The sequence below is a fragment of the Cyprinodon tularosa genome, unplaced genomic scaffold (genome assembly GCF_016077235.1).
Source record: "Cyprinodon tularosa strain WSP-4 unplaced genomic scaffold, ASM1607723v1 ctg8, whole genome shotgun sequence".
Lineage (NCBI taxonomy): Eukaryota > Metazoa > Chordata > Actinopteri > Cyprinodontiformes > Cyprinodontidae > Cyprinodon > Cyprinodon tularosa.
Window position 1 is genome coordinate 732,432 of NW_024039562.1, and position 12,077 is coordinate 744,508.

Sequence of the window (12,077 nt, forward strand, 5' to 3'; positions counted from 1 at the left end):
GATGCTGTTTTTAAGCATAACATAAATACAGCTGAGGTCAAGGCTATTCCATAAGCTTAACGCTACCAGATTTTTACCATTTTGCAGCCAATTTTGATGTGTTAATTTATAAATATATATATATATATATATATATATATATATATTTTTTTTTTTTTTTTTTTTACATATTATTAGACGGTTCTTATGCAGGTGGTCTTGAAAATATTACATTGAAATTTTGGAATTGATTTTTGGTTTACAAACATGGTAGAATGCTCATCAGCACTTTAAGCTTTTGATATAGAGGTTTCCAAGTTAAAACTATGTGTCTTCTGAGCCTGTAAGGCTATTCAGTAACACATAACTTCCTAATTTAGAGGTTTTCTACTAAATCTAAAAAAAAAAGTAAAATATGCAGAAGGAAAAGCATGGAGAGGATAATATTATTAATAATAATAAACATGACTCAACCATATTGATCTCACATTGGATAATAATTGCTCCCTTGGGGAGCAGTGGGCTGCCACCGTGGGCCAGGGACCCAGAGTGGTAGTCTGTGGGAGTGGGGCTTGAACTTAGAACCTCAGGATTCCAAGCTCTATGCCCTAACCTCTAGGCCCGACTCTCCTAATTAAGAGATATTAATCTAATAATTAGAGAGAATTTTTAAAAATGTCAAAAACTCAATCCAAACAATCATCTCTCATTAGATAGGAAAACATTTTACCAATTGGAATAATAACATTATCTTAGTAACATTGCATTATACTTAGGATTCAGTTAGTTAATGTGTAAGTGAATATGACTCTATATTACAGATTTTCTAAAATGGATCTGTGTTTTTTTGTGTGTGTGTTTGTTTTTGTTTTTTTCTGGTGAAGTGGGTGGAGAAATTTTAGAAAAAGAACTAAAAAAAAACATTGCTTGATAACCAGAGCATGTGTTTTGATCCTAGATTAGAATACTGACATAGATTAGATTGAAATCTGTTGCTAAAATAAACTCCCTTTACAAAAATGTGTTTACAATAGTCTGTATGATCAATCAAACACAAAAAAGAACAATTACTCTAAATACACGAACATTTATTATAAATACCTGGCAGTAATGTGTCTCTGTAAATATCTGACTAAAACTATCAGGTTCATCTTTCCAAATAGGGTAAAAGTACACTTAGATTACAACATCATCATTTTGTTCTGACTAGAACAGCGCCTCCTCTTAGCTGTAATAATAACTGTTGAGACATTTTGTTAAACTAAAACAGCATAAAGCATTTGTTTACCATGACCAGTTAGGACCTAAACCTGCTGATTTTTTTTTTAACAATCCCTCAATCAGAGGAGACATCCATACAAATGTTCACAGTGCAGAGAAAACAAAAATGAGGAGAAGTGTCTTTATAAAAAAAATAGCGTGATATTCTAATTCCAAAACAATCCAGTGCCATCCCTTCAGGCACATGTAGCATTAATTGCTGCCTCCATAGAGCCTGCAGACTCCACCATCTATTGCTCGCATCAAAGAAACAACAGAGTGAACTTTATGAAATTTTTATTTAATGTTTTCCCTTCTCTTCCTTTCCCCCCTCTGCTTTTTCCTTCTTTTCTCTCTCCCCACCTTTAGCTCTCTCTCCCTCTTAGGCGCCACCACCCAACAGACAAGAAAGTCTTCTTTCTGCCATGTTTTTCAATGCGACTTCCTTCCTGCCCAGAAGCACTGGAGTATCTCGTTAGTTCTCTCACAGCTAAAATCACTCCTATCTGCCAGGAGCAAAAAAACCTGATAGGAGCAGGGGGGGGGGATAAGAAAACATAAGGTTTATAAGGTTCTTTGTAGAGCAATAAAACTGTACTATTATTAAGCTGCAGTGATTAGAGCAACAAGAATCTCTAAAGGAAAGAGATGTGAGACGTTTCGCTCCCTGTGGACAATGTACACTAAAGAACCTGGATTTCATCAGAAAGTTGTCACATTCAAAGACATGTTGCAAGATCGTTATTCGTATGATGTCCTCATTTTTAAAAAATAAAACAAAGGTTTGTAGAAAGCTCCAATTTCTGCTATTTCATCTTGGTTAAAATGGTTTCTATGTTAATCCTGATGTTAAAAAAATCACCCAACTATTTATCTAGAACCTTTTTCTCATAAACACACAGTGGCAATAAAAAAACAAAACCCTTGAACCTTTCCATACATTGCATTATTATAACCTCAAACTTCAAAACACACAAGTGTGATGTAACAATAAGATAGGGCTTTACCAATATCAGCCCCCAGAAAAAATGTTAGATGGATTTTCTACTTAGTTCCTTTTAGTCTGTTACCCTAGATTAATTCCAGTGTGTACTTAATGTGAGTGTATCATAAAACACATCTAACTCCGAACTGAGCTTACCGGCTCACAGGCAAAACACTTTGTGGGGTTCAGAAAAATAAATGCACAACCCGCTAATATACAATCACCTAAGTCAGACATAATGATAGCAGCATCTTGATGTAGAACTAGCTCTCGTCACTGACTGCTTTAAATGGAGCCTAGGCAGTAGTTCAACTGAAGAAACTCATTGCTTTCCTTTATCCACCTGCGACACAGCCAATCAGCTTTGAACCACACCTCCACGAAAGTTAATCGGCACCCAAAGTTCATCTTCAAAGGCCTCTGATACGCAACCATCTGCTCCTGTGCAACTTCATTCAGATGACACCGTTTCAACCCACCTCCAGCCCCTCCTCCACCATCATAGCTAAAGCTTCATCGGAGTGTCATTCCTCCCGGACTCTTCCCAACGAGGAGTTTTTCCTCTCCACTCTCGCGTCATGCTTGCTCATCATGGACAGGTTCTCTCAACCTGTATTAAAGTTATGCATATGTATCAAATTTCAGTGCTATGTTTCCTGCCGAGGTCTGAGCGCCAAAGACAAAGTAATTATATCAATAAATTTCTCTTAATTGCCTTTTTCTATACTAAATACTAAAATACTAGTTAGTCCTAAAAGAAAACCCGTTAGATGAAACTGAAGACTTGAGACTATAAGGCGTAGCCTCATCATCATAATCACCCCTGCTACACAAACTGAACAGTAAAAACTTAACGCTAAGCATATTTATTGGTTATTGTCGCCCTTTATAATCCCCATCTAAATTAATGTTTGTAGGAAGACTTAAAAATTAAAAAAGTTTATAAAGCCTGAACAAGTTTACAAAGAATATTGGGTATAGATTATTCGAGTATAGATGGTATGTTTTAGACAAAACTAATAAAGACATATCCAAATGGTAATTCTAAAAAGTTTTGATTCAGGACTCTGTGCTAGTCTGTCGCATAAAACCAGAGGAAAATAGAAGTTTGTGGTTTCAATCGGATAAAATGGGGAATATCTCGAGAGCTTTGTTTTGTTAAGCAGTGTAAAGAGTAAAGCACAGATTGTAAATATCGCTTCTGCACACAGGTATAAATCACTGCACTGGATATTTGAGTCCAAGGTTTAAATAATTATAGCTTTAATTTCTCAGAATTGAGCACTTCCAGACAGAAGGGCTGATAAAAGAGAATGAGATACATTTAGAAAATGAAAAAGAAAAGTTAATACACATTGGAAACACAGAAAATTTCAGACGCATCACAGCCTCAGAGGGGGACACACAAGGTTCACAACAGGCACAATAGAGATCAAAGACTAGATTAGAAACAAAAAGAGGTTCTGTATGAGGGCTACTTAATCTGCTGTAAGAATATTTATTCGTCTGTAGCTTAGGGAGAAATGCATTGCTTCAAGATTTGTTTTACTTAGCGGTTGATCGAAGATTTTCAAAACTAATTCAAAAAACAAGATTGAAAAAGAAAATCAAACCAGCTTTTGTTCTTTTCTTTTCCCTGCACGCAAGCAATATTTGGTTGGCGTCGATATCAAGAACAAGAACTTTGAGGATATACAAAAAGCCGAGGATTCTGGGTCGTCGAAGGTTTCTATCCAGGCAACATATCACAGCACCTTACATATAAACTTATATTATCTCACCACCATGTAATTTTAATCTTGTAAATTGTAATTACAGTTTCAGCTATGACTAGATTACTTCACTAAAACCTATTTTTCTTTATATCTGTGACATTTCTGTATAATGCACTTAAAAGGAAAGCTTGTGAAAAACACTAATGAAATCTAGGATGATCTAGCACTATCACGACTAGAACTCAGGGATAGGAAGTGCTCTGGTGCCCCCCAGTGGCAAATAAAAGCTACAAACAGGAGAAATGATGCACATAACCAATTGATGCAGACCTTTTTGCATCTCTTTATTCCCATGACGATCTAGATTAGCCCTGTTAATTTTGGAAGTCAGAAATATGATTTACAAGAAGGCACAAAGACACAAAGGGTGAAACCTTACAATAATGCGACCTGCCATCTCTTGCTCTGACCCTATCAACATTTTCTATTCACATCTTAGAAAAAAAACACAAAAAAAACACATTTGAACTATAAACAGCAGATTCGTATGGATCCCTTTTTTTGTCTCTCAATGCAGAAAGCTTAGCCATTCTTGGCCCAGATATTATTTATTACTATAGCCTGACAACTTTCAGAAAGTTTGTCATTTTCTGGTGATATCTAGCCACCTAGTGGTCAAAACCTCTCATAACATCAAGTATTGACAAACCTATTATTTTTTTTTTTTTTTTAACAACTTTGGAAGTTTTTGGTTGTATGACACACAGTCATTACTAAATAAGTGACTAAAACATAATTAAAGAGATGCAAAACTAACTACCAAGAACACATAATTAGCAGAGCAGAAGATAAGAGATTATCAGGATGGAAACACTGCATCGGTCCTAAATCAAACAGTACAACGTGTTTCAATCATAATCCATTACTTCTTTTATTCCAAGTTATTAAGATTTTGAAAATGTGACCCAATATCCCCTTAAAATAATAGTTATCCATTGCAATTAAGTACAACCATCCTCTGAACAGGTTAATTAATGATACAGTGTTTGTTTTTGTTTTTTTGTCTTTCCAAGAGAATCCCCTGCTCTCTTGGCTGCATTCCTCTTCTTTCTGCTGCTACCTTGTTGCTCACACTTCACTTGTCCATGAGAGAACGTTGTAAAGCCTCCTGAATCATTGTGTGCTCATCTGTGGCGTAATCCTACAGAACACAACAAATTAAAGAGAAAACAATATCAACTAAGTGGTTGTTTTTCAAAATAAAATAAAAAGTATACTCATGTTTCACTTACAACAAAAGTATCATAGGAGAAAGTGTGTCTGATCTTCAGGTGCTGGAAAAAGTCAGCACTCCTGTAGTTGGGATCTCCCCAAGGCATTGAGGCACAGATGGGACACACCTTACAGGAGCGAAAGGAATTAAGCCATCATCAACATTGGATTAGTCATGCTCAAAAAAAAAGCTAAACAAAATAAAAGATCTTCAGGGCTGTATGGATTTCTCACCACTTGGCGCGTATCTCGTGCATGTTGGGAAGTGCAATGTTCAACTAGACCATCTTGATCGAGGTTCTGGTAGTTGCAGTAGGGGCAGGAGAAGGTGAAGCGATTCGGCACCGAACTGAGGAACAGGGACAAAAATATTTATGTTATTACTGTTTGTTCCATTGTTACAATCAATCAAATCAAGTTAGTATATTACAGTTTATCTGTTAAACTAAGAAACTTTTAGAGGCCAAGAAAACAGTCAGGAAAAAAGAGATTTATTTTTCAGAATAAATAGTATTCTTAGTGATTTGTGTAAAAAAAATAAAAAAAATCCAGACAAATTTCCTGATTTCTAATCCATTTTGTCCATTTTAAAAATATATTCATAAGAACCCTTCCAGACAAGTTCAACTTTATTCATAGCACATGTATAAAACACATCAACTGACAGACTGGAATGAGTAACACAAGGAAGAAGAAACAACACCGGGAAGAACACCCAGAATAACAGAATATTAAAACGAAAGAAAGTTTAATAATGAGGAAGGAAGGATGAAAGGCCAATAGAAAGTGATGAAAAGATACAAGAAAGAACTGAAGAAAGTGAAAAATCAGGAATTAAAAAAAAGGGACACTGGGATGGGAGGGTCCCAAAAACACAAAATGGAGGATAAGGAACAAAATGTATGAAAAACACAAAAACTGACACTAAGTAAGGAAAGACAGGATGATCGAGAGGTATAAAGGGTAGAAAATGAGGAACAGGGGAAAAAAAGAATACTTGAAGGAATGGACATCATTAATGTAGAAAGGACAGACAAGAAGAGAGGGCCACATCAGAAGAAGGGTTGAAGGACACCTGAATGGACATAAAGAAGGATAAAAGAAAGGAAACAATGGAAAAGGCAGGACATTCCGGGAAAAGAAGAACTCAAGAAAGTAAGGAATTGAAAAACAAGAGACAGAAAAGCAATGAAAGAAAGAGCAAAATAAAAACAGGGAGGAAAGATGCAGGAGAGAAACAGAAGCCAAAGGGAAGGTGATAAGCAATGATAGGAAGTAATGAATAAAAGGAAAGGAGATACAAACATTATTTAACACTAGGCCTGGGCTAAAAAAAAAGAAAAACAATTGAATCAATTAATCTGCATTTTTTTGTTGCAGGTAATTTAAAAAAAATAAGTAATTTGTGTTTTTGTGTAGCGATGCATTTTTATTCTCCCCGTAGCTTTCATAGCCTTACTTTCACATTACAGTGGGGCAAGGGACAGCGTCACACGAAACGGTAAGCAACATTATTACGCTACTGTGCAACCTTTGCCTAAAGGCCTTTGCTGTTACAGACAGCAGCACCACAAACCTTTTTTCAAGACCTAAAACAAAGGAATGAAATATGAAAAATTGCCCTGGCCAACACACCTCAGCTAAAAACAGCCAACTGTTGCCGAATCTTTTGCACAAGAGACTATATATGACAGGAAAGCGGCCCAGTGGAGAACAATCACCAGGGAGCCATTTTGTACATAGGCAAAGACATGGTGCCCATTTATACTGTGGACAGGTTTATTAACGTGATTAAAACCTTAGACCCCGGAGATGAACTGCCCAGCCACAAATACAAATCAAAAATCTTAAAAAAAAAAAAATTAAATCAAATTAAAATATATATTAAAAAAAATTTGATTTCCTTTTTAAGGCTATATTGCCCAGCCCCATTTCACACATCACTTTCTTTTTCCATGCTTAACCACATCTAGAAAATGTTTTACAATCAAATTCTTTACTTCTCTAGACCTAGTAGAGGTCCTATACATATATAATAAGATTTCACTTACATTTGTGAATATATTTGGTTTTAGTGCTGCCATTATTCCTGCCCTCCATTTACCTCATGTATGAAATGTGCTTCTTTGGTTTACCTTCTTGGCTTTAAGGTGAATGGACTTTTATTCACCATTAAAAATGTATGGCAAATTAACAACTCTCTGTATTCAAAAATTCAGACTGTTTTCTGTCCAAACACAATTAATACACAGAATACAATAAGATTAGCAGCTAACTATAAGCCCTAAAGTTGATGGCCTGCACACACATGGGCCAAGGTGCTTCTGAAGATTACCTAAAACTAGCAGTGTTTTATACAACCTCAAAAGGAAAAAAAACAATCTCTTGAGCAGTAAAATTTACTTTCACTTTTCGTTTACATCTCATAATTTGCTTTTGCTGGCTTGAATTTTAGACGAAAAAGGAATGAATCATCTTAATGAGTGTTGTGTTACTTTATGAAAGCTGTTAATAGATAGGATACATTCATTGCACAGAGAAATGAAAGCATTCCTGAATTCTTCTTGTTACATACTTCATTCCCTAAATGTTTTAGTATAAGCAAAAATACCAGTTAGTCGAGAACTCTGGCTCTGAATTCCCCTTTGTTAAGGGCAGGTCAGTCCAATGCCAATACTTTCTTCTTTCACCTTTAGGACTTTCAATTTGGACATAATGGGTGCTTTAACATATGCTAACTTTCCTGTATAATCTGTATGTAGTTTATTTTAAAGCCTCTTACAATTACTCTCTGTTTATATATACCATTTATAGTCAATACATATATAGTCTCTCTGCACATGTAAATAGATATTTATATCCTGTATAGCACTTCTGGATAGATGCAAACCACATTTTGTTGCTTTGTACTTATAACAGTGTAAAGACAATAAAGTTGAATTCTATTCTATATTCAAAATATCACCGAAATATCATTTGATTGCAAAACACTCCCTGCCTAAAGTCTACAATCTCATGCTTAAAAAAAAAACAATAGCTATAAAACTTAACTGTAAATGAGGTATTTTAATGCTCAAATAAAATATAATGATAAAATTGTGAGACTAAGAATATACATAAATGTTTCAAGTTAACAAAATTGTGAGTTATAATACTGTTTTGTTTTTTATTCATGAAACTCAGAAACTAATTTTGGAAAAAATAAAAAAGTAACAATACCAGCTTTTATTTATTTTTTAATCCTTGTCAATGCTTTAAGTACTTCACACAAACTCAACAACCAAAAGTTTTGTCCCCCTCCTTTTATTTACCCTTAGATAACAGCTCTTTGAAAGCAGAGATGTCTTTATGGTCCAAGGGTGTAGATATCTAGTGCAGCTCTGTGTGTTCTGCTGTACTTCCCTTTGACAAAGCTGTGGTATCAGTTACTATTCCTCATGAGGACTGTTCTCCACACCGAGGCAAGGAGACACTAAATGTCTGTAGACATATTATAAAAGCTTATTTCTGTTAAATTCAGCTTCTCAGACAATTAGAATGATGTAAACACAATTAAATTAGTTTTAGGGCAGAAATGAAATCCACTGAGTCCATAAACCATAAATAGTGCATCAGAGCAAGATTGCCTAGAAATAATCAGCCTTTGGTTCATGTGAAGAAGCCCTTGGTTGCTTTAGTTGTGGCCTTTACATTATTTAGATTGCTAGTTCTAGGGATCTTATGTCTTTCTTTTTGCAATACTCAATCTATTCTCCGAGTCACTGACCAATTAACCCCTTTTGGTAATAATGGAGTCATTAAAGCAGACATTGGTACCTTTGGCAGCCTAGACAGGAGGAAAATATTGCTGGAAGATTTGTTAATATTTTTCATAAAGTTTGTCAGAACACATCTTGGTAGAAATCCATACGGGCTTTGATTAAACTAAGTGGACCGACACCCATAAATGACAGTGCAAACCAGCATTACCACCAAATGAGGAAACTTCACACTGTAGGTCAAGATATATGCAAATTGTAACTCTCCACGTTTCCTCCAGATTCTGACATTGAAGCCCAAATTAAATGCTAAATTTGCTTAAATAAAAAAAAAACTCCCTTTATCTTCCCAAAGCAGGGTTTTAATCTCAACACTTCAATGATAGGTGCTATATGAATAGTGCAGGCAGTTAATAAGGAGAAGCCGATTTAGGAACTGTAGGGTTGCCCACAATCCTTTGGATGACAGAACATACACACACATCCCAACACATGGATTTGCACAAAATTATTTACATTATTTTTTGCAAATCTGCACACCATCTGGGTTTTTAATTTTTTTTTATGGACTTCAGCCATTTGTTTCATGTTCAACTTTTACTATGTGTATTTCCTTTCCAGAAGACATTGGTCCCAGCTTAAGAAGCATCGTTAATGTGTGTCTGTCTAATAAAAACATCCTTAGGGCTAAAGGTTTTTTAGACTTGGCACGACAGTCCTGAGTTCCTTTGCAACCCTGGATGGTGTTCTTAATGCCCTTGATCCTGAAAAGGGTGAAGAGATGAAGCTGATTTATACTTCAAAACTAGGTCATCTGCATAGGTGTTGCGGTGAACGCAGAGACGTCCCCGCCCCCTGCGCAGACACTCTGCTGCACCTCTGCCAAATTGTAGGTGACTGCAGACAGTGCTGCGGACAGGAGGCCTCTGATTGGTCAAATCTACATCCGCTCTACTCATGCGTATCTCCTGTTTGGTACCTTACCGGCTTGTTTTTTGTATGACCACCATTGTGGAAAACGACTCGTGAAGTTGGACCCGCTAGACGAACGAGGTGCGCGAGAACGCTGGGACCCTTTTTCCACCTGGATCCCTGCTCTTTTTCGCCCTCACGTCCCTCCGTTGTAGGACAAACTTGCCCCCATTTCCTCACTGCCTCGGCCATATCTAGACCCACAGATAATTCGTGATTTTCCCCTCTTGCGTTGTGTCATGGAATAAACATAGCACAGACCGCGCTTCAATATTGAGTATAAATCAAAAATGTCTGCGCCATACCTGCGACATGCTCACTGCAACACCCTGCTGCGGGAGTATAACCGGCCCTATAGGAGCTTAAAACAGGAGGTAGGACCTACGATTTGAGGGATTTGGAAGGTTGCTTGTGCACCTTTTTTGATGCAGGGTTTACTTCTACCAAAGTTTTCATTAATTAACTTCCAGCTACTTGCAGGAAAGATACTGGGAAGCTTATTTCTTACCTGATGATGGCTGGCTGATTTTGGGCAGTGCTTCTAACACCTTCCTCAATGTAGTCCTGGTATTTTGAACACGCGGCTGTATGGCTTCTCATTTGAGAAAGACCAACCTTTGGAGGAAACAACAGCATAGCACTTTGTCATTAAAAAAAATACAGTTTTGGTGGCATTATACAATATTATAGCCATTCATTTAAAGCCAGCAACGGTGTGTTTAATTAGATTTATAAATAATCATACCTGAACACCACATCCCTTGCAAGCTGCAATTGTATTGTGGATGGCGGCCTCTATATCAGCAGCTTTAGTCCAGTGGTTCAGAGTTGTCCTACACACAGCACACACTGGCTTCTGTGGACGCAGACATTCTTGCAAACAGCTCTGGCAAAAACTACCATTGAATAGAAGAAAACATGACAATGGAGCAGTCAGAGAGACAAAAACAGAAATATTCAAGATTTCTTACTTAAGCGGCAAATTGTAGCTACTTAAAAAAAAAAAAATATATATATATATATATATATATATATATATATATATATATATATATATATATATATATATATATATATATAATTATAATTCTTTGCTAACAGATAGCAGAGTCATTCGGTTTTTTTTTTTTAAGGAAAGTCCCGAGCTTAAGAAGCCGATGGGAGTTGTAGTTTTTATTGACGTTCTGGCATGCACTACCATATGAAAAAAAGACTACAGTTCCCAACTGAGCCCCTCTTTTTGATGTAAACAAAACTGAAACTGATTCAGCAAGCTATAATGGAGTATGCCACATAATTATCTTAATAAATTAGAACAGCAGAGTCTCGATAAAAAGCTGTAACACACATACCCAGCTCTTTGGACTTCAACAATATCTTTAACGTTACCTCTCATTGTTTTAAAGTGGTGTCGTTGCACCGTTGTTATAGAGGTTGGATGTGGGGGGAGGGAGATAGAAAAATAGAGCAGAATACTCACGTATGACCGCATTGTGTTGTTAGAGGGATGTCGAAAATTTCCAGGCAAACCGGACAGACATAATCCGACACGTCACTGCTCTCCTCAGAGACACTCTTCTTGGGCTGCGCGGAGCTAAAACCTCCGAGCATCGCCATTTCTTTTCTTCACCCAGTCCCAGCAACACCACTGTAACAAAACGTCACCGGGTTTGGGTTCTTTTTTAAGAGCGGGGGGCGGAGCTTCAAGCTCGGATAGGAAAACATCAGCGTCCAGCAGATTGTTGGTCCAGCTGTCAGAACTACGGAAGAGGATTAGGGCGACTGAAAAAATGAAAAAAGTTAACTGATTTTTAAATTTTATTTCAGTAGAATATTAGAAAAAGTCAGAATTCTGATTTTTTTTCTCAGAATTCTCACTTTAATCTCAGAATTCTGACTTAAATCTCAGAAGTCTGAATTTTTTTCTCATAATTTTGCCTTTCATTTCAGAATTCTGCTTTTAATTTCAGAATTCTGCTTTTAATTTCAGAATTCTGACTTTAATTTCAGAATTCTGACTTTAATCTCAGAATTCTGACCTTTTTCCCAGAATTCTGACTTTTTTCTCAGAATTCTGCTTTTAATTTCAGAATTCTGCTTTTAATCTCAGAATTCTGCCTTTAATTTCAGAATTAT

At 36.3% G+C, this 12,077-nt stretch overlaps 1 protein-coding gene across 1 annotated transcript; it reads right to left on the reverse strand.

Annotated features, from left to right (window-relative positions):
- Nucleotides 1-3,470: 3,470 nt before the first annotated feature.
- Nucleotides 3,471-11,620, reverse strand: rnf114 (ring finger protein 114). The gene is made up of 6 exons (XM_038271507.1): nt 11,422-11,620; nt 10,687-10,837; nt 10,450-10,556; nt 5,446-5,560; nt 5,232-5,339; nt 3,471-5,140 (listed from the first exon to the last, which is right to left on the reverse strand). The coding sequence occupies exons 1-6, from the start codon at nt 11,556-11,558 to the stop codon at nt 5,075-5,077; spliced, it is 684 nt and encodes a 227-aa protein (XP_038127435.1). The 5' UTR covers nt 11,559-11,620; the 3' UTR covers nt 3,471-5,074.
- Nucleotides 11,621-12,077: the final 457 nt, after the last annotated feature.